Source organism: Dasypus novemcinctus, chromosome 4 (genome assembly GCF_030445035.2).
Source record: "Dasypus novemcinctus isolate mDasNov1 chromosome 4, mDasNov1.1.hap2, whole genome shotgun sequence".
Classification (NCBI taxonomy): domain Eukaryota; kingdom Metazoa; phylum Chordata; class Mammalia; order Cingulata; family Dasypodidae; genus Dasypus; species Dasypus novemcinctus.
In genome coordinates this window covers 42,147,194-42,174,542 of record NC_080676.1, presented here as the reverse complement: position 1 = coordinate 42,174,542, position 27,349 = coordinate 42,147,194, and the positions used below count along the sequence as shown (strand labels likewise).

General features: G+C 42.1%; 1 protein-coding gene across 2 annotated transcripts in view; it reads left to right on the top strand.

Moving 5' to 3' along the window:
* SLC7A14 (solute carrier family 7 member 14) overlaps positions 1 to 27,349 on the top strand; it is a 139,675-nt gene that overhangs the window by 92,231 nt on the left and 20,095 nt on the right. For both annotated transcript variants that reach the window (XM_004447924.4, XM_058295266.2), the window contains exons 4-7: positions 1,652 to 1,869; positions 10,623 to 10,769; positions 13,230 to 13,438; positions 17,859 to 18,736. In XM_004447924.4, coding sequence (XP_004447981.1) covers positions 1,652 to 1,869; positions 10,623 to 10,769; positions 13,230 to 13,438; positions 17,859 to 18,736 — 1,452 coding nt within the window. The remainder of the gene's footprint in view (positions 1 to 1,651; positions 1,870 to 10,622; positions 10,770 to 13,229; positions 13,439 to 17,858; positions 18,737 to 27,349) is intronic.

Below are 27,349 nucleotides of genomic sequence, written 5' to 3'. Positions count from 1 at the left end.
ATTTTTGATGTAATGTCACATGAAAAGGCATACAATCTACATGTATCATGTTAATAGAGATACGAAACAAAACCAACGCAGGAAAAAGAACAGCAAGGCACTTCTCCAGTGGTTTCTTCAGACCTCTTTTTCAAATTTTCATAAATAAGCATGTACCAATTTTCAAATTTAAAAAAAAAGTTTTAAAGGAACAAAATGGATTCCAGTCCAGTAGAGGTCAGGAAGGAGTAATATAACTGAATGAGTGTTAAACAGTCAGAAGCCCGTGTAACAAGTATCTTGAGACTTCAGGCTCCCTCCATCATTTGCCCCCGCTTTCCATCCTAATGTGTGGTTTTCTCCTTTCACATTTGTGGGAAGCTAAACAACAGTTGAGGAAGCTTTGGAGCCTGGCCTCGGCACTTCCGAGACTGATTCTATGACTGTGTATAAGTCCTTTGACTTCAGCGTCCCTGTCACAGTGGAATTGACATAAATACTAAGCACATGCACACCATCACAGAGACCATGTCTGTTCAATATACTGACTTCATAGAATTTCAGGACTGAAAGGGTCTCCAAAAAAATTAGATTGCAACCCCTTCATTTTACAGATGTGGTCCAGAGAAATGAGGCAATTTGCCCAAGACCAACGGCAAAAGTACAGCTGAAACTGAGGAGTCCTGACTGCTGTGGCAATGCCTTTTCCACTCCACAGAGGGCAGGAGTCCACTGACCAATGAGCAAGGCCAAGCAGACAGGGCATGTGCACTAGTAATTTTCTCTCCACCACAGACAAATGGATGGAAAGAAAACTACAGACACAAATTATTTAATTTGCTCATAATGGAAATGGAAAGTTTATGTTCTATAAAATTAACAATAATGAAGAGCAAACGGTTTTCAAATAACATGTTAGAACTATATATACATCCTAAATGTCCCAGGACAGTCCAGACTTCCAATATCCTGTCCCCTTGCTCCATAGGCATATTGTAATTATCTTATCATGTGCCTCTGTTTTTGGTCCAGGATATCAGGGCATCTTACCAAACCTGCGCATTTGCTATTTATATACCCAAAAGAAGTGAAAGCAGGGAATCAAACAGATACTTGCACACCAATGTTCATAGCAGCATTATTCACAATTGTCAAAAGATGGAAGCAACCCAAGTGTCCATCAACCAGTGAATGGATAAACAAAATGCGGCACATATACACAAGGAAATTTTATTCAGCCATAAAAAGGAATGAAGTTCTGGTACATGAGACAACTTGGGGAAATTGAAGACATTGTGTTGAGTGAAATAAGCCAGATACAAATGGACAAATATTGTACAATCTCACTGATACGAAATTAGAACAAGCAAACTCAGAGCCAGAGTCTAGAATACACATAACCAGGGGACAGAGTAGTGAGGTGGGGTAGGGAATAGGGAGTTAAGGTTATTTACAAAAAATGCCTGCACATTTGCAAAAGACACTAGTGTCTGCTTGCAGATCAAAGCATGCGTGCACACACACATACACACACTTGCACACACTTCCTTGTCCTCGCTCCATGACAGAGCACTCTTCTCAGAACTGAGCACAGATGAACCAGGGCGGGGCTAGGGATCTGCCTGACCCTTTTCTCGCCTTGGACGGTGTTAACTCAGGTCTTTCCCCTCAGGGAAAGGTGAAGAATCCTACCCAGACCTCCTGGCTCTGGTGATCGCAGTCATCGTGACCATCATTGTCGCCCTCGGGGTGAAGAACTCCGTGGGCTTCAACAACGTCCTCAATGTGCTGAACCTGGCAGTGTGGGTGTTCATCATGATCGCGGGCCTCTTCTTCATCAACGGGAAGTACTGGGCGGAGGGCCAGTTCCTGCCCCACGGCTGGTCAGGGGTGAGTTCTTCCCTCAAGCCCAGGGTACCTGCCGCGTGCTCTGCCTTCCACCCCGAGGCCAGCCTAAGAGGCAGTTTCAGGAAAATGCTGCTCTGTGCCATCGTTGCTCATGGACCCTCTTCATCACCTTTTAATCTGCATTTAATCAGCATGCCCTGAAAAAAATGGCTCTTATCTATTTGCTAAACTTATTTATTCCACAAACATTTGTTGAGAACATACATTATACAAAAAGCAATGAAAAATTTAAAAGTTTTGGCCACTGGCAATATACCTAACTCTGTACTAAGTGCTCTGCCTGTGATATCTTATTTAATCATCCTAATAAACTTGCAAGGAAAATATTAACATTCCACTTCCTCAAATGAAGAAAGCCGCATTCAGAGAGGTCAAGTGACCTGCTATTGAGGCAAAGCATAGGTGATAGAGTCAGGATGCAAAGCCTGTACACAAACAGTTCGATTCCATAGAATCTCTCTACAGGCTGTCAGAAGAGACAGACAGGAAATAGACCAGACAGTAAAGGAGCCCAGGGAGAATGAGTGCTTTCGAAGGGGTGAGTGTTGCCTGGGAAGGGCACTAGAGAAGGGACAGTTTTTAGATCCTATCCCAACATTTGTAGAGAGTCCCACCAGGGTCAGAGGGCAGGTGAGCTGGTCGAGTGGAGTTCCCTTTCCAGAGGAACGGTCCCTGGCAGAGAAGTCTACCCAGCGGGGTCTGTGTGTTGGCAAGAGGGTGAGCTGGGCCAAAGGCACATTTTCAGATCTCATCCCAGTGGGGTGTTTTATGGGAAAGAAAAATGGGAAGCTCAGAGTAGCAAATTGTTTACACTGAAAAGTGGTTCTAAGTCGTACCTGATTTCTTTCTCTAGTATGACTAAAAATGTTTATAATATGGATTTATTGGTAAGCTTTACCAGCCCATCCTGTTTTCTTTTTGTTTTTTAATGGTAGAAAATAAATTAGAGAATTTAGAGCTAGAAGTGCTTTCAGAGATCACCTAGTCCTCTCTCCTTACTAAGCAGATGAAGAAACTGAGGCCCAGAAAGGCAAGCCTGCTAAGGACTGCAGACAGAAAGCAAGAGCAGGATGCAACCAGTTTTGCTTTTGTTTATTTTGCTTAGACTGATTTTCCTCCAATATGTCCAGGAATCAGAAATCCCTCTTGGAGAAAACTCAAAATAGCTTCTGTTTATTCTGAACCATGCTGCGCTGTTCAATGCAGAGAAATAAGCAAGGAAGCAATTTAAGCCAGTATTTCTAGTCTTGTGCTTATCTGTAAGAATTCCACAGAAACACAAAATTCATCCCCCCTCCTTAAAAAGCATAAATACTGAAAATTGTTAAAACCAGAAAGACAAAGAAATACTGTTGACCCCATTCTGAATGCCAGAGTCTGAATTTTCTTATGATACAAATTGTTCCTTTCCTATCACATAAGAAAAATGACAAATTATAAAAGCGAGGGAGAAAAAATGTTTTACTGGAACTCCATTGCATTTTCATGAAAATATTCTCACCATTTTCTTAACAATATAAGAAAATTATTGGGTCATGAACTTAATGTAAGCCTTTCTGTGCTTTTAGGTTTTCTCATCTATCAAGTGGGGAAACTAGTTGCACTAAATGTTTACAAAGAAGAATAAAGGCATAGCTGTTTTTATGTATGCACTGTTACGGTTCTGCCAACAGAGATAAAGACAGAAGGAAGGCTAGTATTTATTGACTGTCAGTTGGGTGCTAGCTTCGTGCTCTGCCAATAGTATCTCATTCGATTCTTATAACAAAACTTTAAGGGAAGTGTTGTTAGCCTCCGCTTACAAATGCAAGGATCCAAAGGTCCAAGAGACTAGGTAATTTCCCTGAGGTCCCCTATTTAGTCAGTGCCAAGACTGAAATTCCCACCCAGGTCTGTCTGGCTCCTAAGCCCTTTCCACTATATGGAGAGCATAGTGTATGATGGCCACCCCTGAGCTTAAAAAAAAAAGTAATAAGGTAATTAATCTAACACATTTTCAGTTCCTTACATTTTCACAAAGTCGTAGAGCATCAGAGCTGGGAGAAGCATTAAGACACGGTCTAGTCTCCTTTCTTATCTTCAGATGGGAGTCTAGTTAAACCAAGTGTGCACTGTTGATTAAAATATCCTGCCAAAGCCATTCGAAAACTTTAAAAAATTACTCTGGTCATGTTTAATCGCCAAGATATTCCTAAGAATTCACTTAAATGGAACCCACTGTAGTGTAGGTGCCATGTAAAGACTGGAAAGACTTAGTACTCTCTGTATATGTCCTTCACCCATTTGGAACAAGTTGAATGAGTCTTTTCACGTGTTCCCCGGTGCTTTGTTCTAAGGTATTTGTTCTGCTGTTCTGCTTTACCCTTTCCAGGGGCTCCATTGCCTTCCTTGATCAGGCAACGCTAGGGCCTCCCCGTGTATGCACCCTGGCGTCTCACTAGCTTTTGTTACAAAGAAGATAGGAAGTCAGGCGCACAAAAAGAAAGGAAGGATGCCTTTACTGACATTTATTTAGCATTTCTTTGCGGCAAAGTCTTAATACATTTTTCATCTCATCTTCACAACAGCCCTGGGAAATAAATACAATGATCTCTACTTTTATATAAAAATAACTGAAGCTTAGAAAATTTAAGGTCACAGATCTAGATCACAAGTAATAGAACCAAAATTCAATTCCTGTACGAATGAGCCAAAGGCCAGATTTATTCCACTACTCCCCAGGTCTAGACTCATAGGACCAGTCATCTTTCTTTTCACCTTTGGCCTCTGGCTTCAATCCAAATGTGCTACCTTAAGTAGGCTTGTCATTGGCGACCAGGAAAGCTCAGCTGATATTTAAAATTTTTTTACTACAAAACCATCATCCCTGAGGAAACTTAAATGAGAGGCCTGGTGATTAACTAGAAGGATCATCTGAACATCAAGGACAGCCCAGTGTGAGGATGCTGCTGACTCATCCCCTTGCTATCTGCCAGGCCTTGGATTTCTGCATAGTACATATCCTCCCTAGTGAGCTGATCTGGACCTGTTTTTCTCAACTTCGGTCTGAGGTCACTTTTCCATTCCAGCAAGGCCACTTTGAATTTAGATCCTATTTTTGTTAAGGACTGACCACCCTCCTATGAGCATGTCATCTGAGTCACTCTGAGTCAACAAAAACGTGTTGCCCACTTGGCAGTTACATGAACTTCTTCACTCCTTAGAGAAACCCTGACCCCTGCCCCTGAACAGGGGACTCGTAAGGAGTTCCAATCCGCTTTGTTCTTCAACCCCTTTTAAGTAAGATGGGCTGGAGGAAACCATTTGTCAGCCTACAGCTCTTGGGGGTTGACTTATGAGGACACCGCTGTGATTTGAACATAATTCTCAAGTACTCTGAAAGGGTTAATGAACAATCTGCTCTCTGGCCATAGACCCCTCAAAGCCCACTCTTTCCCCTACTCCAACTATTTCCTTCCAAAGAAAATATCTTAAGGAATGGTTTACTCACTTACAGATTCTGGGTCAACTGTTTCTTTGGTCTTGAAGAGCTTAAGAAAAACAAACAGTTTTCCTTATATCAAGTAACTGCTGGCCCTCAGCTGAACCCCAGCTTCCATCTGCAATTCCTCAGCCTCTGAACATTGTTGGACGTGTATTCCCTTTATGTTATTTGTTCTTGATGCTATCTTACGGTTTTTCTGTAACCAAATGTGATACTCATTAGCACAAATAGCTCCCAGGAAAACAGTTCATAGAGGCATTTGTGGGGAATGCTGACAGGCTCCCAACAAAGAAAAAGTTGTTTTTCATGTTCACCACATCTGAATCCATTTGTTGGAATCTATTAACACATTCCACCGTCACTGTGTAAAGGCTGCTAATAGAGCTGGGGCACAAGGGTGGTAGAAATTTCTATTAAAGTTGGAGTGGTGTCTTGTTACCTTAGGAATGAATTCTATAAAGGGGCCTAATTATCTCATAGGCATCTGGCAGGCTGACTGAGGCAGAACATGGGAGGGCTGCTCATGCTAAGGCCTCTCAAATATCAGCCAAAGCACAGGGGCAGCTTTTCGGGACCACACACACCGAGTAGCAGGCCACTAATGACATTGCTTTTGACAACTAATTAAGCAGCAGCCCTCCAGCAACTAAGACACGTGCTGCTTCCCTGCTGAGCTCTGTAGAGGGAGGGACAGTTCTGGACTGCCTCGCTGAGGGCCTAGACCAGTTTTACTTTGGAAAACAATTTCAGCTCACATCACCAAATTAAAGAGTTAGGACAAATCACCCACAATCACAGAAGCACTCATATATGCATACATTTTACCACAATTTTATTCACAGATGCTCACCTTTAGGAACCACACACACCCTTCCATGCATGGAAGGTAACATAGTCATAAATCCCAGGGGCGAGGTCTTAGGTCTGGATAGATTGAGCTGAAAAGCAGTTTTGGTGAGTTGGGGTTTTTGGGTGGAGACAGACCCATGTAGAGACAATTTCATCCTATTCAGGGATCATTGCAAGGACAAACTCATCCAAAATAATTCAAGTGAAAAGGTGATTTATTTTGCTGATGTTATGAGTTCTTTGATAACCTCCTTGTTTAATCTATGTTTTGTTGGGCCAGGTAGGTTTGATTTTGGTAGGTGTACTGGATTTTCTCCATTTGCCTCCACGTGCCAGATACATTTTCCACTGTTCGTGCCATTTCCTGTACTCAAAAGCCCCCTTGCTGATTACCTCCTGTAGAGTTTAGCCAAGGAGATGTTATTAACAGGAGAAGAAGGTGAGAAGAGGAAAAGGTCAGGGTATGTCTTCCTCACTCCCTCCCAGTCATGGCACTACTTGTCGCTATTGCCTATGTCTTGCCACAAATACAACTCATCCGTTGCTCCACATCTCCAGCTCCCACTGGGCTCCTGGAACTCCATTCCACCCTTTGCCTTCAGCAGTGAGTCACAACTTCCCACTATTGCTAGTCTCTGATACCTGCATATCCCTGCTTAGCTCCCTTTACCCTGCCTATCCCTTGCCTATATCTGCCTATACCTGCTATAGTCCCTTCACTGAAATAATTTCATCTGAAACACCTGAGTTAAATTCTGTTTCCTGCCTGATGCAGTAGAAACTGCCTTTGATCTGCCCTGTCTTTCTTCAACCATATTTGTGTTCTAGTTCTACATATGCAAATTCAAGCTAACAAGCATTCTCTTTGCAAAACTAATCCCTCTCTTCCCAGCTTGATCATAAATTTATTTGTTAGTTTTGTGGTATCTAACATTATCAGTCATTGCAATCCATTCTTTCTTTCACGTAGAAAATAGTAGCTTTTGTGTTTTGGAAATAATACAGATACTTATTAATCTTGTTCAGTTTATTACCATGGTCAAGGTTACCTTTTTGGTCTTCTAGTATCCTCTAGACAAGACTTCACGAGGTCAAGCTCAGAGTCCTTTTGTTCATCCCTGTATCCTCATCATGAAGCACAGTACCTAGCACATTGTAACAATAAATATGTGTTATATTCTAAAATAGTAAAAATTATTATACATGAAAGAAATGTGTGCCCTTGAGTTTTGTCTGCTCTAGAAAAGCTAACAATAATAATAAAACTGCTGATAAGAGCAAATATTTATTGAGTAGCTGCTGTATTTTAACACCACACTTTACTATATTTGCTCATTTAATCCTTGTAACAACACTATGAGATAAGTACTATTGTTATCTCCATTTAAGTGATAAGGAAACTGAGGCTCCAAGAAATTAGGAGCTTGTCATAGGTCACCAAGCTAGTGTGCCAGAACTGGCATAGATCTGTCAGTCTACAAAGCCTGCACTCCTAACCAAATGTGCACTGCCTAGGAGCATGGTTCAGGGATTCCCTCTGTACTCCAGCTGCACTTTATCAATATTTCAAATATCTGAAGGTGTCCTCCATGTCTTGCACCGAGTATTTTCTTCTTCAAGCTCGACAGCCCATGCCCACTGTCATTCCTCCCATGATGTGGTTTCACCATTTTCTAGAGTAGATTTGTCCCAGAGTTCTTGTTGAGAGCTCCCCCACCTTCCATTCCTCAGCAGGGTCTAGGGCCTCTCCATCCAGAGCTGACACAATCCTAGTGGCAAAGATGCATCTAGAGAATGACCGTCATGCCAGGTCACCATGTGATTTAGAAGAGTTGTGTATGTCAAGGGGAAGACATTAAAGGGGAGAGAAAGCAAAACCTGTTTTCCAGAAACTGTCTTTAGTGAGGCTTTCCTTAATCAGTACAGTTTAGCAAGCCTACAATCCCAGAAATCCATTCATTTGTGAAGACCAGAAACATTGCCTAGACAAGTAAAAAACGAGCACGTTCCAATCCCAGGAAACTCCATGTGTGATGGAGTAAGATCTGTTTACTCTCCTTGTCTGGAGACCAAAGACACCATCCATACCCTAAATTGAAGGACTTCACAGGAGTGAAAGTAGAGGTTATCTCCTTTTCCAGACAGTAGCCTTCAGGAAATGCAGCCACTCGTGTCTGTGAAGTTCTTTCTACCCAACTTATTAGAATAAAGCAGGGATTCTTAACTTTCTTCTGCCACGGACTCCATAATCTGGTGAAGCCTATGTACACCTGATTACACAGGAATTCAAAAGAAGGCAATTGTACCAAAACACAATTACTAAAATATTTTAATTGTGATATAGTAATAATGTGCTTCTTTATTGGTGCATTATATAGTAATATCTATATTGACAGTGCCCTTCTCCTGCCCCACAGCCCATATCATACTTTGGAAGAAGTGATAAGCATAAACAATATTTAAAGATCTCTGCAACAACTCTAATGTATTGAAAATGTCTGATTGCTATTGTTGACAAAGTCACAGGTTCTGTCAGTTTGTCACCCACATTTAAAATTGAAAGAAATGCCAACATTCATTTAGAGGTTAGTGAAAATAAAGATATATATTACTTTCCCAACAAAATTCACAGATTCTCTGAACTCTGTGGACCCCAGTATATGAACCCCTGAGTTAGAGAATTGAAACATTAACCTCCTTGTTGGGGGGCACTGTAGAGACAAACTCATTTTACACATGAGCAAATGTTGCTTTTGAAGTTTTAAGATCTTCATTTTTGTGATGTACTTTGAAGATTCTAGTATTTAATATTTCATCTTTTACTAATTGAGAAGTTAGTGGGGAAGGTAAGAGTGACATTTGGGCATCAAATATCTGGCACATGTGTTGAATTTCATCAAATATAAATCTATAATGTGGGTATGTTGGTTTCCTAGGGCTGCCATAACATGATACCATAAACTGGGTGGCTTAAAACAACTGAAACCTATTCTATCATGGTTCTGGAGGCTGGAAGTCCAAAATCCCAGTGGCAAGAGGACCAGGGGCTCTCCGAAGGCTTTAGGGAAGAAACCTTCCTTGTCTTTTACAGCTTCTGGTAGTTGCCAGGAATTCTTGGCATTCCTTGACTTGAGGCAGCAAAACTCCAATCTCTGCCTCCATCATCACATGGTGTTCTCTCTGTGTGCCTCTCTGTCCACCAAACTTCCCTCTTCTTATAAGAATACCAGTCATATTTGATATAAGACTCACCCTAATAAAGTATGACTTAACTTGGTAACATCTGCCATAACCCTATTTCTAAATAATACATTCGCAGATTCCAGGTGGTCATGAATTTGAGGAGGACACTATTGAACCCAGCTTACAGTGAGCTTCCCTTGGACCCCTTACTATGGCACTTGCATGCTGCCAAATCCTCTCGCCCTATACACACAATTCCAAAGATAGTCCCCACCTTCCTCTAAAAGAACACCCTCAAACATTCAAGGAGGCTCAGTTTCTCCTTTCAGCTGATAATGAAAATGCCTAGATGGGGAAATTTTGTTTAAGCTTCAATTGAGTCTTTGGGAGAAAGTAACACATTCCTCAATCAAAGATTTTCACTGACATCTTCTAACATCCTAACCACGCTCGAGGCCATGTGAGCTCTTTCAGACAGACTTCCAGGCAGGTGTTACTGGATGCCACCTCCCCAGATCGACAGTGACCTTCTCCTGCCCCATAGCCCAACTAGGCCATTCGAGTCCCCAAAAGGAGTAGAAAAAAATCAAAGTCTGTCTCTACCCTTCTTCCCATTAAAGACAAAATTATATCTGAAGACCTGAAACTCTTTTTATCATTTCAGATTTGGAAATTACCATAGAGATGATCTAGCAGGGGCATTAATGGTAATTTGGGCAGGACAGTTCTTTGTGCAGAAGCATCTGCGCTCCCTATACTAAATGCCGGTAGCACCCACCCCATGTCTCTGTAACAGTCAAAAGTACCTCCCTACATTTCTAAACATCCCCTAGGGCAGTAGTCATATAGCCCCCAATCAAGGTTGAGAAACTGAATGAAAACAAAATACAGAGAGAGTAATGAATTCCCCTCTAGACAAACAGATAACACAACTTATTGATTTACCTATAACTGAAGTTTCAAAAAAGGATTTTAATTTGTTGGATGGCCCAATTTTTATTTGGGCATAATTCATCTTATGGATGTTACATGTGAAGGAATTGCCCAGATCACACACCTGCAAAGTAAAGGAGATCAACGCTCATTCTACCACGTTAACCTGTGACACACTTCTGCCCACTCAGTAATGTTAACAGGTATTAGACAATTGTGGGTACCCATTTAAGGCCACGATACTGCTCGGACATTCTGAGTCTGATGAATGCCATCATCCATATAGGTGCTGCAAGGAGCGGCCACGTGTTTCTACGCTTTCATTGGCTTTGACATTATCGCCACCACTGGAGAAGAAGCCAAGAATCCCAACACATCCATCCCTTATGCCATCACTGCCTCCTTGGTCATCTGCCTGACAGCATATGTATCTGTAAGTACCAAATGCTGAGAAATTTTATGGGACCCTCCTTATGGACTTCTTACATTTAACCTTAAAATATGGTGCTTAGATTATATTATCTTCTCTGCCAAGAATTAGTCCTTTCCTTCTACCTTCTTGGTGTTTGGTTGCATTTGTCTCATGTCCCCTATAGCTCCACCCACTGATAAGAAGAAAATCAAGACCCCAGACTGAAGAAGGGGAGAAGCCTCAGCCCCCACTTCAGGCTGGCCCTCCTGAGTCTCCATCCCTGCCTCTTCCTAATCACAGGCTCTTGGTGTCCGCTGCTGCCCCAGGGGATGGCATGCAGGGAGTGGGCCCCTATCCAAGAAGCTCAGATCATAGGCTGGCAGTAACGGGTGGGTGTGCGAGGCAGAAGTATTGTGGGCCTCTGTGCACACTTCTCAATGCTCTTCTGTCTTCTGGGAGCTTCCCCAAAGCAAAGCAGTCAGGCTCCCCGCAGAGCGGGGAGAGGGATGCATTGTCCTCTAGAGACTCTCTTCCTCTTAAATCTCAGGGAAGAAATGCAGTTTCTCTCAGCTCTTTTCACACCAGTTCACAATCACCCCTTTGGGTTTCCCTGCCAAGGGGAGCCTCATAATGATGTCTCAGGATCACATCCCTGATATGCTCTTCTGTTTTTGATGTTTCACCTCTCAGCCCCCATTCCAGAATTTCTGTCACAGAAATAACTCAGCCACATCTAACACTACCACCCCCACCTCCTGCTGAGACCCTGACAATGGAGAGAACCAGCTGAAAGGTGTGTGGCTACTTGAATACTCCCAGGTTCTGCATGTCCCATTCACTTCAGTCACCAAGATTAGAGAAAAGCCAACACTGGGAATGGAGCCTATATGTCCTGCCATTCCTGCTGCCAGTTCATGAGAGACACACCTCTTTTCCAAAAAAGTCTTTAGCAGCCACCTAAGGAAGCCAGGTCAATTGGTCTTTAAGGCAAACCACAAAGCCAAATTGTCCTGGAGGTCAAAGGAAAACCTGAGAGCATCCTGGATATGGTTTATAGAAATTCAGTTGCCCATGAGTGGGTCAATCATCACCTCCCCCTATGTACCCACATGCACGTGACATCATCTTATCATACCCAGATCATCTCTGCAGGCAGAATGTCCAGGAGAGGTAGCAGAAGAGCAGCAGAGACACTCTGCCCTCCATTTCTCCTCCCATACCTCCTCATACCTCCTCTTCCTCTAGAGGATTGACCCTTGCAGCACATACAATAAAGTCAATAACAACACTTCCTTCCTTAGAATAAGTGCTTTGCAGCCTGCAGAGTATTCCCATGCATTTACAGCTTTAGCACCACCACCATCCCCCCTGCTTTTATGTGGACAGGAGAGTCTATACAAGTTACTGTAAAAGTAAGTCCCACTCTCTTACACCCCACCCCACCTCGAAATGTTCCCTTTTAGAACATTCCGTCATCATGCCTTGGGGGCTGTTCTGTCTAGCGCTGGTCAGCAGGGCATTCCAACTCCATGAGAAGAGCTGAACTGCTGAGCCATGGCAGTACATCCTGCTGTCCTTCCTGCATAGCTTTGCTGGAGGATCTTGGGTCCTGAGTAACAGGCAAAGAAAGGGAGTAAAAATGCACCATCCTCTCTCTTTCAGAAGCTGAGCTCCCTTTTTGATGACAGGATTGGCTATATGATTAGTGGCTCCATTGCCTGGGGCCAATTCTTAAGGAAGGGATGTTATGGTGGATCTATGACATGACATATGAAGGGAAATGGGTCCTGGGAGCCCATGGCCAAGTGATTCCTGGTCAAGCAAAGCCATGGAGGTCTTACAGGCCAGAATAGGACTGGATTCCATCTTGATGCCATAACGTGTTTGTTGGCCTGTCTGCCTCCCAGGACTAAGCTACAGAGAGAAAATGGAACTATTACTCCACATCTGGGTCCATCAGCTGATTGGCTGTGGATCTCCTAAGCACTTATCTTCAGGGCTTCAACCTCTGGTCTGCAGGGTAGGAGGGAATACAGATAAAACCATGTAGGGCCATGAAAATATCAAAGAAATGAGAGTCTTGTCCATGTGGGCAGGTGCTCTTTGTCACTGGCAAGCCTGGGCTCCAGGACCATTGGCTTTAGCTCCTTCTGCCAGATAATAGCTGCCCTCCATTCAACTCTCCATGTAGCTCTGCTTTAATGGACTGAAATCCCCACAAACTTGTTCCTCAGATATAGGGCCATAAAGAGACATTAAAGATTACCTAGTCCAGTCCACTAAATTCACCGATTGGGAGAAAATACAGAGGCCAAGAGCCCCAGAGGCCAAATGACTGATCTAAAGTAAAAGCACATAACAGGAGGTTGCAGATCCAAGCTGCTGTGCAGGCCTCTGGCTCCAGGGCCAGGGGTCTTTTCCCTCCTCATCCTTCCTGTTGGCCCCCTCCACATCCAGCCATGTCTTCTCTTGTTTTCACAGGTGAGCGTGATCTTAACTTTGATGGTGCCATATTATGCCATTGACACGGAATCCCCGCTCATGGAGATGTTTGTGACTCACGGGTTCTATGCAGCAAAATTCATAGTGGCTATTGGGTCAGTTGCAGGACTGACAGTCAGCTTGCTGGGCTCCCTCTTCCCAATGCCAAGGGTCATTTATGCCATGGCTGGTGATGGGCTCCTTTTCAGGTAAGGCTAAGGGTCATGCTCCATGGGATACTATACCATGCCTGTCCAGGGGGGATCATTATCTGCTGTCAACCTGATTGTAATATAAGTGCCTTTCCCAGAGACTGTGGAACTTGGTATACATCTGCTGGCACAGGGTTTGAGTGAGAAGAGCCCAGGCTCTGAAACCACCCCTCAGTTTGACCCTGAGTCCCTCGATCTAGCATGGACTGATGTTTTCTTACAGTTACCCCCACCCCCATTTGACATTGTGTGCTCCTTTGTGGGGGTGGCAGGTGCCAAATTGCCGCATTGGCTTGCCTCTGGAAGGAAGAGGCCCATCCCAGGGATTTCTTAGACCTGCCCTCATATTGAGGCATGATAACTGCCACCTCTTTGAAGATGAAAACAATCTAAGCAGGAATCCAACACAGGATAAGATCCTCCAAAAAGAACCTATTAATAGTAACAGTAGCTACCATTTATTGCACATTTATATATACCAGATGCTTTATATGCAGTGACTCACTGAGTCTTCACAATAACTCTATTTTGCAAATGAGTACAGTAAGGGTAAGAGAGGCAAAAAAAAAACTTGCCCCGAGTTCCCCATCTGCTGAGTGGCAGATCAGGATTTGAACCCAGAATTGTCAACTCCAAAGACCAGAATTTATATATTTATATATATATATATATATATTTTTTTTTTTTTAAAGATACTTAGTTTACACAAAATATTACACAAAAAATATATAAGGGATTCCCATATGCCCCACTTGCCACACCTCCCACCCTTCCCCGCTTTAACAACTTCTTGCATTAGTGGTACATTCATTGCAATTGATAAACACATTTGGAGCATTACTACTAAGCATGGGTTATAGTTTACATTGTAGTTTACACTCTCTTCCACTCCATTCTCTAGGTTATGGCAGGATATATAATGACCTGTATCAGTCATTGCAGTGTCATGCAGAACAATTCCAAGTCCCAAAAATGCCCCCATATTCCACCTCTTTTCCCCTCTCCCTGCCTCCAGCACCTCCAGTGGCCACTGTCTCCACATGAATGATATAATTTCTGCCATTGTTAGAATACCAGTAAGTCCACCCTAGTCCATATTTTATTCCCCAATCCTGAGGATTCTGGTGCGGTAATGCCCACTTCACCTCGAATTGAGAGGGGACCTCGATCCCATATGGCTAATGGGTGGGACTCTCTTGCTTGCAGTTGTAGACCCTCTCAGTTCCTTGATATGGTGATTGTTCCTCCGCACCTCCTTGTTAATTGTCCTGGGTGAGTCCAATGAACTGGAGAGTAGGTGTTGCAATTCCACTGAAGCTGAGGACCAAGCTGGCACATGGACAGCCCAAAGATTCAAGTCTTTTGGACATACACCTACTAACTCCAGTACCAACTATACGTTCAAATAGAAGGGACAGAAGAGGTACATGGAGAGAAGTTACATCTGAGTCCAACTCTGTCACACTCAGGATTCCACACTCCAAAGTAGGGCCCACTGGCAAGGCACCAAACTCCAAGTTATCTGCCATGACCATAGGACCTGTGTGTCTCTGTAGCCCTCAGGAGCCCCACTATTTGCAGTAGTATCTACTTTGGCTGTCTATGAGATCCTCCTGAGTCGTGCATAAGCATTACCTCTGGGATGACCTCCTGACTTACTTTGAAGTCTCTTAGCCATATAAACTCATTTGTCTTTACCATTTCCCCCTTTTATTCAAGGCAAAGACCAGACTTTTAACCATGTCAATATGTTAAAACTTCCAGCCCCCTACATTGGCCTTGAAGGGAGCTATCGGCCCATAGTACAAAGAGAATGTGGCCCCTTCTCTTGGTTCCTAGTCCCCGCTTCATGATGGCTTGCAGGAAAGGCATTCTTCAAGTGCCAAAGTAAGGAGTAAACAATAGAGGCCAAGGAGCTCTCAGGAGTGCAGAGGGAGCCAAGTCAGGGACACAACCTCTGCCCCAGTGTCATCTTCTGCACCAGTAATCTCCCACACACCCTGAAGTCATCACCAGATAAGAGCAGTTGTGCCTGGGGAGCTGGACAGATCAGGAAGAGGTTGATGATGGTGGAGATGTGACAATTTCACATATCCAAAACTTTTCCAGCTGTCAAAATTTTTTTAAGAGAGAAGATGCTGGAGCTCCAAGCACAATATATAGCTTTGTGTGAATTATAAAATAAGGGAGGAATGGAAGAGGAGAAAGTGGTGAGGACCAAGACAAGAGAGAGGATAGGAAAGGACTCTCCTGGAAATACTGAAAAAGGGCCTGCCATTTAATCACCTTTGTTGGTTTTTTCATCTAGCTAGACTTGAGCCTGAATCTAGAAGCACATGTTCTTAATTATTGTGCTATCTCGCCAATTATATCCCTAGACTTTTTATAATATACTTTTATTATGCCAATTTTGTCGTTCCCATGCTTCTCCACACTCCTACCACCCTGTAATTGTGACATACATCCATTCTACTTCACCGAAGGACATTTTGCATTTGTACTACTAATCACGTTTGTCCTTCACCTCTGGGTTCACTGTGTTATTCAGTTCCTAGATTATTCTCTAACATTTTTCAATTGACATTTACATCCCTAGACTACCCTTTATAGCCACAATCCCATTTATAAACCTGCTGCTACTCACTATAATGTGTTACCATCAACTCTATTCATTTCCACACTTTTACAGTCAAGTTAATTAAAACTTCTACATACATTAAGCACCAGTAGCCCTTCTCAGTCCTTCTTTTATCTCCTAATAACCTATACTCTAGGTTTTAACTCCATGTGTTTATTCTTCATACTTAGTTCATATTAATGAGCTCATGCAATATTTGTCCTTTTGTGTCTGGCTTGTTTCATTTAGTATAATGTCTTCAAGATTCACCCATATTATCATATGTGTTCCAATTTCATTTCTTCTTCCTGCAGCATAGTATTCTATCATATGTGTATACCACATTTTGTTTATCCATTCATTGGTTGATGGGTTGTTTACATCTTCTGGCAACTGTGAATAATACTACTACTAATAATGTGCAGATGTCTGTTCATGTCGCAGTTTTCAGTTCTTCTGGATATATTCCTAGTAGCAGAATTGCTGGATCATATGACTGTTGAGTATTTAGCTTCCTGAGGAACTGCCAAACTGTCTTCCACAGAGGCTGCACCATTCTACAGTTCCACCAACAGTAAAGGAGTGTTCCTATTTCTCCATATCCTCTCCAGCACTTATTGTTTTCTGTTTTTTTAATAACGGCCATTCTATGTTATGTGAGATGATACCTCATTGTCATTTTGATTTTCATTTCCCTAATAACTAGTGAGATTGAATATTTTTTCATGTGTTTTTTTGGCCATTTGCATTTCCTCTTTGGAGAAATGTCTATTTAAGTCTTTTGCCCATTTTTTAATTGATATATCCCTATACTTTAATTGTACAGCAATGCTCCTCTAGTATCAGAAGGCATCACAGTCCCTTGCAGTTCTTGTTAAAACAGTTGGCTGGGCTCCCTCCCCCCAGAGACTCTGCTATAGTTGGTCTGGGGTGAAACCTAAGAATATGTATAAGGTGATGCTGATGCTGCTGATTCATGGGCCACAATTTGGGTAACATAGGGCTAGAGGACTGACAAACAGGTGTTTGACTTTCTCCAGTCATCACTTCCTTATAGCCAAGCCCAGGCTTCAATTTACATCCTCCTAGACTTAACTGCTAGATTCAGTCAACGCTTCTTATCATATAATGAAGTAAGAATATTATTAAGGAAGTTTGCCTCAAGACCAAGGAATTAAAGTAAATTCTCTTTGTTTTTGGGGGGGTTTTTTGGGGTTATTTTTGGTTTTGTTTTTTAAGATTTATTTATTTATTTATTTCTCTCCCCTTCTCCCCCACCCCCCTGCCCTGGTTGTCTGTTCTCTGTGTCTATTTGCTGCGTCTTCTTCTTTGCCCGCTTCTGTTTTTGTCAGCAGCACGGGAACCTGTGTTTCTTTTTGTTGCATCATCTTGTGTCAGTTCTCCGTGTGTGCAGCACCATTCCTGGGCAGGATGCACTTTCTTTCACACTGGGCAGCTCTCCTTACGGGGCGCACTCCTTGCACATGGGGACACCCCTACGTGGCACGGCACTCTTTGCGCACATCAGCACTGCGCATGGGCCAGCTACACACGGGTCAAGGAGGCCCGGGGTTTGAACCGCGGACCTCCCATGTGGTAAATGAACGCCCTAACCACTGGGCCAAGTCTGCTTCCCAAAGTAAATTCTCTTTGAAATATGCCACTCTTCTAGGAACTGAATCTCAGGGTTGGAAGAGCAGCTATATTGTAAATTGGAGGTGCAGGACCTCAGGTTAAGCCATGGTGGAGTCAGCAGCCACTGCGGCCTACCATTAACCCTCTGTTTGCACCTCCCTCCAGGTTCCTGGCCCATGTCAGCTCCTACACAGAGACCCCAGTGGTGGCCTGCACCGTGTCAGGGTTCCTGGCTGCTCTCCTCTCACTGTTAGTCAGCCTGAGAGACCTGATAGAGATGATGTCCATCGGCACCCTCCTTGCCTACACCTTGGTCTCTGTCTGCGTCCTGCTACTTCGATACCAACCAGAGAGTGACATTGATGGTTTTGTCAAGTTCTTATCTGAGGAACACACAAAGAAGAAGGAGGGCATTCTGGCTGACTGTGAGAAGGAAATGTGTTCTCCTGTGAGTGAAGGGGAAGAGTTCTCCGGTCCAGCCACCAACACATGTGGGGCCAAAAACTTACCATCCTTGGGAGACAATGAGATGCTCATAGGAAAACCAGACAAGTCTGCTTACAATGTCAACCACCCCAACTATGGCACTGTGGACATGACCACAGGCATAGAAGCCGATGAATCTGAAAACATTTACCTCATCAAGTTGAAGAAGCTGATCGGGCCCCGTTACTACACTCTGAGGATCCGGCTGGGCCTTCCGGGCAAAATGGACCGGCCGACTGCAGCCACGGGGCGCACGGTAACCGTCTGCGTGCTCCTGCTCTTCATCCTCATGTTCATCTTCTGCTCCTTCATCATCTTTGGCTCCGATTACATCTCAGAACAGAGCTGGTGGGCCATCCTTCTGGTCGTCCTGATGGTGCTGCTGATCAGTGCCCTGGTGTTTGTGATCCTACAGCAGCCAGAGAACCCCAAGAAGCTGCCCTACATGGCCCCTTGCCTCCCCTTTGTGCCTGCCTTTGCTATGCTGGTGAACATCTATCTCATGCTAAAGCTCTCCACCATCACATGGATCCGTTTTGCGGTCTGGTGCTTTGTGGGTAAGCAACTTCTTTTGGAATCTTGAGAGTTCCCTTTCCTGGCCATGAACAGGTTTATCCCAAAATTCCTACTAGCTGCACTAGGCACCTCCATTCCAAGAGAAATCTGACTGAGCACTAGAGTAAAAAAAGCCATTTGTCCCTTTTCTGCTCATTCTGATCTTGGTCATTAGTTCCAGAAGAATGGTGCTGATCAAACTGTCACGTCATTGAATAGTATTATTGGTAATCCTTCTGACATTAGGATATTTAGTACCAGAAAAAGTCCACTTAAAGTGAATCCACGTAAAAAAGGGACTGTAACAGCATAGTAAAAGAGGGGGATGGGGTTTAGCATATTGGAAACTACACATTATGTAACTAATTATGAAAAATGTATTTGATCTTACATTTGACAAAATTAAATTAGAACAGTAATAATGCTTTAATTGGTAAAATGAACAAAGTATGAATTAAGTGTGGATTTGGGGACATTATTTTTTTCTGACAGAATTGCATCAGGACACCATTTAATATCCCTCCCTTCATATTTGACTTCTGTAAAATATTCAAGTTGGTTTTTTTTTTTAAGATTTATTTTTATTTCTCTCCCCTTCCATCCTCTGTTGTCTGCTCTCTGCATCCATTCGCTGTGTGTTCTTCTGTATCCACTTGCATTCTAGTCAGTGGCACTGAGAATCTGTGTGTTTTTGTTGCATCACCTTGCTGCACCAGCTCTCCATGTGTGCGACGATATTCCTGGGCAGGCTGCACTTTTTTTACGTGGGGCAGCTCTCCTTGCGCATGGGGCTCCCCTCTGTGGGGGACACCCCTGCATGGCATGGCACTCCTTCCACGCATCAGCACTGCACATGGGCCAGCTCCACACGGGTCAGGAGGCCCTGGGTTTGAACCCTGGACAGCCTATATGGTAGGCGGATGCTCTATCATTTGAGGCAAATCCGCTTCCCAAAATATTCAAGTTTTTATACTTTTTCCAAGATCCTTTCTCCATCCTTTGATATTCTGATCATTCTCTTGTGAAGTACCCCTCTTCATCCTTGTTAATTTTTTCTTCTGTGTTAATAACTGCTATGTCTGATCCCTGATTGTTCACAGCTTTGGGTGTGAATTAGAGCTCCTCTCCAATTTAACTTTCCTTGACTTCAAGAATTTCTGTACCTTTTTAAGGATTTCTAATTTTAGTTTACAATCAATATATACTGTATTTATATTACATGTCTATCATAGCTGACAATCACTGATGTTTATGAGAAGGCTGGGGATTGATGCTGGGATAACTTGGGAAGGATGATTAGGTAACAACTAATTTTAAAGTCCCTTAGTCACTATTTTTATGTTCCCTATACAACTTGGTAACCCTAGGGTCTCTGATAAATACTTTGCTAAAGAGGAGCCTAGGTGCTTTGAGGAAGCACCTAGCATATTAGGAGACTAATATAATAAGTAACCCCTGCCTTAAGGAGAGACAAGACTAATACACATGAATAAATGAGCCTGTGCAAGGTAATATAGAGACTCTCACTGTTTAGCAGCCCATCCACACCTTGAGGTCAGGAATACGTGAGTTCTACTTCATGCCCTCAGTGCCTGGAACACAATATTTACTCAATAAATATTTATTAAATTACTATGAACATTCTAAAAGGAGAAAAAAGAAACTTCCAGTCAGAATAGCTAGAGGCAGAATCTGAAACAGGCTTAGGGACTTAGATAAAGAGATGTAGGGAAAAAACGTAATGACCACAGGAAAGGGCATGTGTCTTCAGCAGATTCCATACCTCTGGAGGTCATCCTATTCCTTCCTGTCACCATTTTGTCCCAATAGTTCATTATTCTAAGTTTTGACCCTTGTTAGCTTTAGAGAGATTTCTTGAGAGAAACGCACTGACTCATCAAAGATTTTAACATTTATATGACTGATTCACAATCTCTCTTCTCAGTTTAAACATTATTCCACCAGAACATGTAGCTAACCATTGGAAAGACTCTACTATAGTTAAAAGTGAATGAAGTGGGTATGTATTTGTATAGACATAAATATTCATTCATTCATAGACTTTTAAAACTGAAATATACTATACATGTTATTCAAAGTGTGACGCCCATTCAGCTGGTGATATATGGGCTGACTTTGGAGTATGAATGAACCTTTGAAAATATTATATAGTTATATATTTTCACATGTATTAGAAAAATATAACTCACATCAATCTGATGATTTTGCAAATATTATTTCTTAGGAAGAGACTAGATAATTCCTAAGTTTTAAAAAGTGAGTCAAAAAGAAAAAAACATTAATAGTAACATAGGCAGTATATGATTCATAGCAATAAACACTCAGAGCACTTACGACTATCAACCAATATCTCTTAAGGGCCTTGCTTATATTAATTTTTTAATCCCCATTTTATAGATGAAGAAATTGAGGCACGGAAGGGTTAAGTAACTTCCCTGAGGACACATAGCTAGAGTATAGGAGAACCAAGATTAGAACCCAGGTAGTGTGGGTGCAGAGTCCATGCTTGTAGCTACTGTTCTACAAGTTCAGGAATTGCCGACATGGTCCACCTCCTCCCCACTTCTCCCTCTCTGCATTTTATAGATGAGTGAACTGAAGTGCCTAGAGATTAAAAAACAGGCTTAAAATCAGCCAAAATTCTTCACGAGGCTGCTAGACTCTAAAACCCCTTGCTCAGACTTGGGCATCTGCGCACCCTCCCAGGCTGCCTCTGTGCAGATTCTCACATTCGAGTGTGTCATGCACGTTGCGGGGATTAAAACATACCCTCGGGGCTGGCTTCGTGGGTGTGTGGCCTTTGCAGTCACACCAGCCTCCCACTTGGGTTAATGCACTGCTGTTACCATCTTGACATTCTAAATAATTTTTAACAAGGGTCCTTGCGTTATCATTTTGCACAACCTCTGCAAATTATGTAGCTGCTTCTACATAACCTCATCACTTCTGAAACACCAGAGGCATTTTGCAAAAGTGATGAGGTGGCCGGAACCCTCACCTTTGAGGTCAAACAGCCACAGGTTCACAGCATAGCTCTGCCATCTCCTCGCCTTGTGACCTTGGGAAATTCACTTAACCTTTGGACCTCAGCTTACTCATTTGTAAAAATGCAAATAATTCTACCTGTCAAGAATTGACTGCTATTTGGTACTTAAATGAGAAAATATCAGGGAAAGCAACATAAAGTATTTGTTTCCTGCCTTTCTTTTAAAAATCTAAAAAGATTCATTGTCCCCAGTTTCAACAGATTATCTGTTACATGCCAAAGTACAGCGTGAACCTGTTCTCACTCAGGCTGCCCTCCCGGTTATCAGACAGAGGAAAACTCCCTGGGAGCCTTTTGTAATCTTGCTGATAGCACAAACTCCACCCTCGCTCCAGAAACTGCCACTCACTGGACTCGGGGCGGGGAGGGGGGGTGGCGATGCTGCCTGGCAGTCGAGGGCCAGCCAGGGCAGAGCATACGGGAGTCCACGGTTCACCAGACACTCAGGTGACTCCTAGTGCAGCCCACAGGCCACATTTGGAAAGGATCGCTAGTATTTCTGGGCACCTGCTGCCAACTCCTTTAGTATCACGATCTTTGAGGGTGGCCATATAAATTTCATCTAGAACAAAGATTGTCAGCTCTGGCTCCACATTGGAGTCACCTGAGTTGCTTCTGAAACATACTACTGCCCAGGCTCCACATACAGAAATTTTCCAAGTTAATTGCTCTAGTGTGACCAGACATTGGGTATTATTTTAAAGCCCTCTCAGCTAATTTTAATGTGTTCATTGATCATTCATAATTATCTAACTCAGTGGTTCTCAAAGTATGCCACAGACCAGCAGTATCAATGTAACCTGGGAACTTGTTAGAAAGACAATTTAGGGACCCCCATCCCAGACCTACCAAATCAGAACCTCTGAGAGCAATTTAGGTCTTTAACAAATCCTCCAGGTTGCTGTGATACATATTCAATTTTGAGAACACGGATCTAGAGAGAAGAGCTTAGCAATCAGGGCAGATAATTTAATTACAAAAACTCCTTGTTTTTCAAAAATACAATATGCATGTATAAAATGTATCCATCCCACAAGCCCAAATTGACTATTGAAATCTTTAATGATCTTATGGAATAAACACGCCACCTCTAATCATCAGTACCTCCAAAATGTCAAATTTTTCTTCTTCATCCATCTATACATAGTATAATTTTCATGGGGAAGATAATAGAGATATTTTTAAATGGAGCTTCTTATGAAACATCAACTCCTTTTTAAAAAGAAGATTTACATGGTTAGACTGAGTCATTACTTGATAATCCTCTTAGACACATTTTTTACTCAATCTTCTCTAAATGAGTCTTAATTACAGCACTTTTGTAACAATGTTTTGTTAAGCTCTTGACCTTCAGGGGAGCACGACTCAGAAACTAAAATGAAGCCCAAGTCCCTACAAGATTACCCAGTGCTTGTTTTCTTTTCCTTCCGACAGGAGAAATAATACAGATAGCAAATGTTTATTAATCCCAACAAAATGAGCACACAGCATCCTTCATTTTCCTTGTCTTTTAGCTGATGCAGTTGTGTAAACGGGCATCTCAAGGAGGGGACAGAGATTCAAGGAACATGAAATTAGAAGGGACCCAGTGACAACCCCATTCAACGACATTTTTCCAGGGCACCTTTCAGGTCTACTGTTCCCTTTGGGACTTCATTATAAATTAATCATCTGTTAGACCAGCTAGTTGGCAGCCGTACCCTGGGAGAATTTTTTTTCAGTCCCTTTAAGGAAAACTAGCTCTTGTCAATAGATTTAGAGAACAGGCAGGACTTGTGATTTGAGCAAGGGCCTTCACGACGCCTATACTAAAGCAGATATTCCAAGGAAAGACATACCTTCTGGTCTTCACTTGAGCTACCATCTGAAATCCTGTGGAAAATTGGCCCACAGCAGCCACTGTGGTGAATGAGGAGGGAAGGGAAGGGGCCCAGAAATGGGAAGTAGGAGAACACCAAGACAAACACATTCCTGATGCATGTCCCAGAAATAAGCTTGAAATTCTCCTTGTAAGCAGAGGAGAAAACAACTGGTACTACAATATCAAAATCTTGCTCAGAAGAGCAACAAAAATCATGAAGGCCAGGAAGAAGATGGCAACAGGACCAGCACAGTTCCAAAAAGGAGAGTGGAGGTGAATCCTACAACCAAGGAAGCTGCCTCCTGGCAGAGGGGGGCATGGACAGGAAGGGACAGGGCAAACAGCTGGGCTCTGCTGAACTGATGACTCTCCTTTGAGAGAACTGAGATAAAGGGTAGATGGTCGAGAAGCTGGTGTGTGCAGTGCTGGTGGAAGAAACTTAAAGCCAAGCAAGTGAGGGCCTCCCACTTCTTTCATTCAACTTTACATTTGTGAGATTTGTCCATGTTGTTGCTTATAGTTTCAGTGTTTGCTCATTCTCAGTGCTTTCTAGCATTGCACTGTGTTAATACACCGCAACGTATTTATCCATTCTATTGTCCACCAACTTTTGGGTTTTTCCAGGTTGGGACTGTTATAAATAGAATATTTATAACATATGATATAACATAGAATATTTATAACATATTTATAACATTTCTAACATATGAATATTCTAGTATGATGCTTTTTTAAATAAAATTTTATTTAAGTATATGATTCATACATGACCATACATAAACAATAAGTGTACACTGAAAGTTGTAAACTTACAAAACAAACATGAATATTTTCATACAGGGCTCCCATATATCACCCCACCACCAATACCTTGTATAGTTGTGAAACTTTTGATACAAACCATGAAATGACATCGTCAAAGTAGTATTACTAACCATAGCCCATATCTTACATTTGGTGTATTTTCCCCCACCCCACCCGATTATTAACACTCTGTTTGAGAATTACATATGTGTTAAAATTCATGAGAGAACATTCTTATTTTTGTCCTGTTAACCACAGTCCAAATTCCACCACTGGATTCCCTGTGTTATATAGTCCCATGCTTTGTACAATCCATTCAGAGTATACACTCAGGGACTCTCATTTTCATCAGAGTTGTGCTGTTATCATCTTAGTCAATTATAGAATGTTTTAAATATTCCAAAAGGAAAAATCCCATACCACCCTATATCCCCCTATTTTTGTCCTTTAGAATTGATATCATAGCCTCTTTGCCATTACTGCAAAAATTTTGTATTACTGTTAGTTATCATCCACAAGTTACATTACATGGAATTTTCCCATGTAGCACCATATTCTTAACATTTTGTAAAGGAACATTCTTATATTTATATTATTAACCACAATCTTCATCCACCACTGAAATCACTGTAATAAATTCTTTATATTATTCTCTATTTTCCTTTCACTTAACATATGTCTATATACTTCCCCTTTCAGCCACAATATCACATTTATAAATCAGCAGTGTTACTTATACTCACTATAATGTGTTATCATCAATTCTATTCATTTCCACACTCTTACAATAAACCTTATTTAAAATTCTACATATATTATCAGCTCCCATTCTCAACCCACATTCTATTTCCAAGTAACCTATACTCTAAAGCTTACCTTTAGAGTATAGGTAACTTAGTAGTTTATTACTCATATTAAGTTCATATTAGTGAGACCATATGATATTTGTGATGCTGTGTCTGATTTATTTCACTCAACACAATATCTGCTAGATTGATCCATATTGTCATATGCACCTCAATTTCATTTCTTCTTATAGCTGAATATGATTCCATTATATGTATATACCACATTTTGTTTAGCCATTCATCAGTTCATGGACAGTTGGGCTGGTTCCATATTTTAGCAATTGTGAATAATGCTACTATGAACATCAGTGTGCAAATGTCAGTTCACATCCTTGCTTTCAGTTCTTCTGAATATATTCCTGGTAATGGGATTGCTGGATCAGACAGAAGTTCTATATTCAGCTTCTAGAGGTACTGCCAAACTGTCTTCCAAAGAACTGCACCAATCTACATTAACAACAACAGTAAATGGATGTTCTTATTTCTCCACATCCTCTCTAGCACTTGTAGTTTTGGTTTTTTGATGACAGCCATTTTACAAGGTATAAAATGTTATTTCATTGCAGTTTTGATCTGCATTTCCCTAAAAGCTAGGGATGTTAAGCATTTTTTCATGTGCATTAGACCATTTGTATTTGCACATTGGAAAAATGTCTATTCAAGTATTTTGTCTATTTTTTAATTGGGTTGCTTGTTTTTATATCACTGAGTTATATGATAACTCATACATCTTCTTCTAGAAGTTTTATTGTTATAGCTTTTATATTTAGGTCCTTGATTCACTTTTTGTTCATTTTTCTATAAGGTGTGAGATGGGGGTCCTCTTTCTTTCTTTTGGCTATGGATATCCAGTTCTCTCAGCACCATTTGTTGAAAAACTGTTCTGGTCCAGCTGGGTGGGCTTAATAGCCTTAAAAAATATCACCTGACTATAGATGTGAAGGTCTATTTATGGGAAACCGATGTGGCTCAACCAGTTGGGCTCCCGTCTACCATATAGGAGGTCCGGGGTTCAATGCCCAGGGCCTCACCCCACGTGGGAGTGCTGCCCTGCACAAGACTGCTACCCCATGCAAGAGTGCCAATGCAGAGAGCTGGCACACCAGATGATATAACAAGAGACACAGAGGAGAGAAAATAAGAAGACATAGCAGAACAGGGAGCTGAGGTGGTGCAAGAGAGTAATCACCTCTCACCCACTCCAGAAGGTCCCAAGTTCAGTTCCCAGAGCCACCTAATGAGAATACAAGCAGACACTGAAGGGACACAGACAGCAGACAACAGGGGAAGGGTGAGAAACAAATAAATCTTTATTAAAAAAGGCTTGCTATTTTTATTGGGACTATGTTGAATCTGTAAATTAGTCTGGGTAGAATTGACATCTGTATTAGTCATTAAAAGGGGTACTGATGCAAAATACCAGAAATCTGTTGGCTTTTATAAAGGGTTTTTATTTGGGGTAGAAGCTTAGTTACCAGACCATAAAGCGTTTTAAGTTACTTCCCTCACCAAAGTCTATTGCTACATGTTGGAGCAAGATGGTTGCCGACATCTGCCAGTGTTCAGGCTTCCTGGGTTCCTCTCTTCCCGGGGTTCATTTCTCTCCAGGATCAGGATCTCTGTTTTCTCCACAAGGTCAGCTGTAGACTATCAGGCAACCACCTCTGTCTCTCTCCTCAGGGATTCTGCCATGTCTAAGGAGCTGTCTCTATTCCTCTGTGTTCTTCTTCTGTGTGCTCAAAAGCTCCATCATCAAAAACTCCAGTATCAAAGCTCCAGCATCAAAGTTCCAACTCTGTCCTTTGCTATGTCTTTTATCTGTGAGTTCCCACCCACCAAGGGGGGGATTCAACACCCTATTGACGTGGCCCAATCAAATATTTGATCATTAGTAAATCAAATAAACTCCTGAATCCAATATAATCTAATATGCCCAAAGGAAAAGACCAGTTCGCAAACATAATCCAATATTTCTTTTAGGAATTTATCAATAAAATCAAACTGCTACAGCATCTTAACTTTATTTATTCTTCCA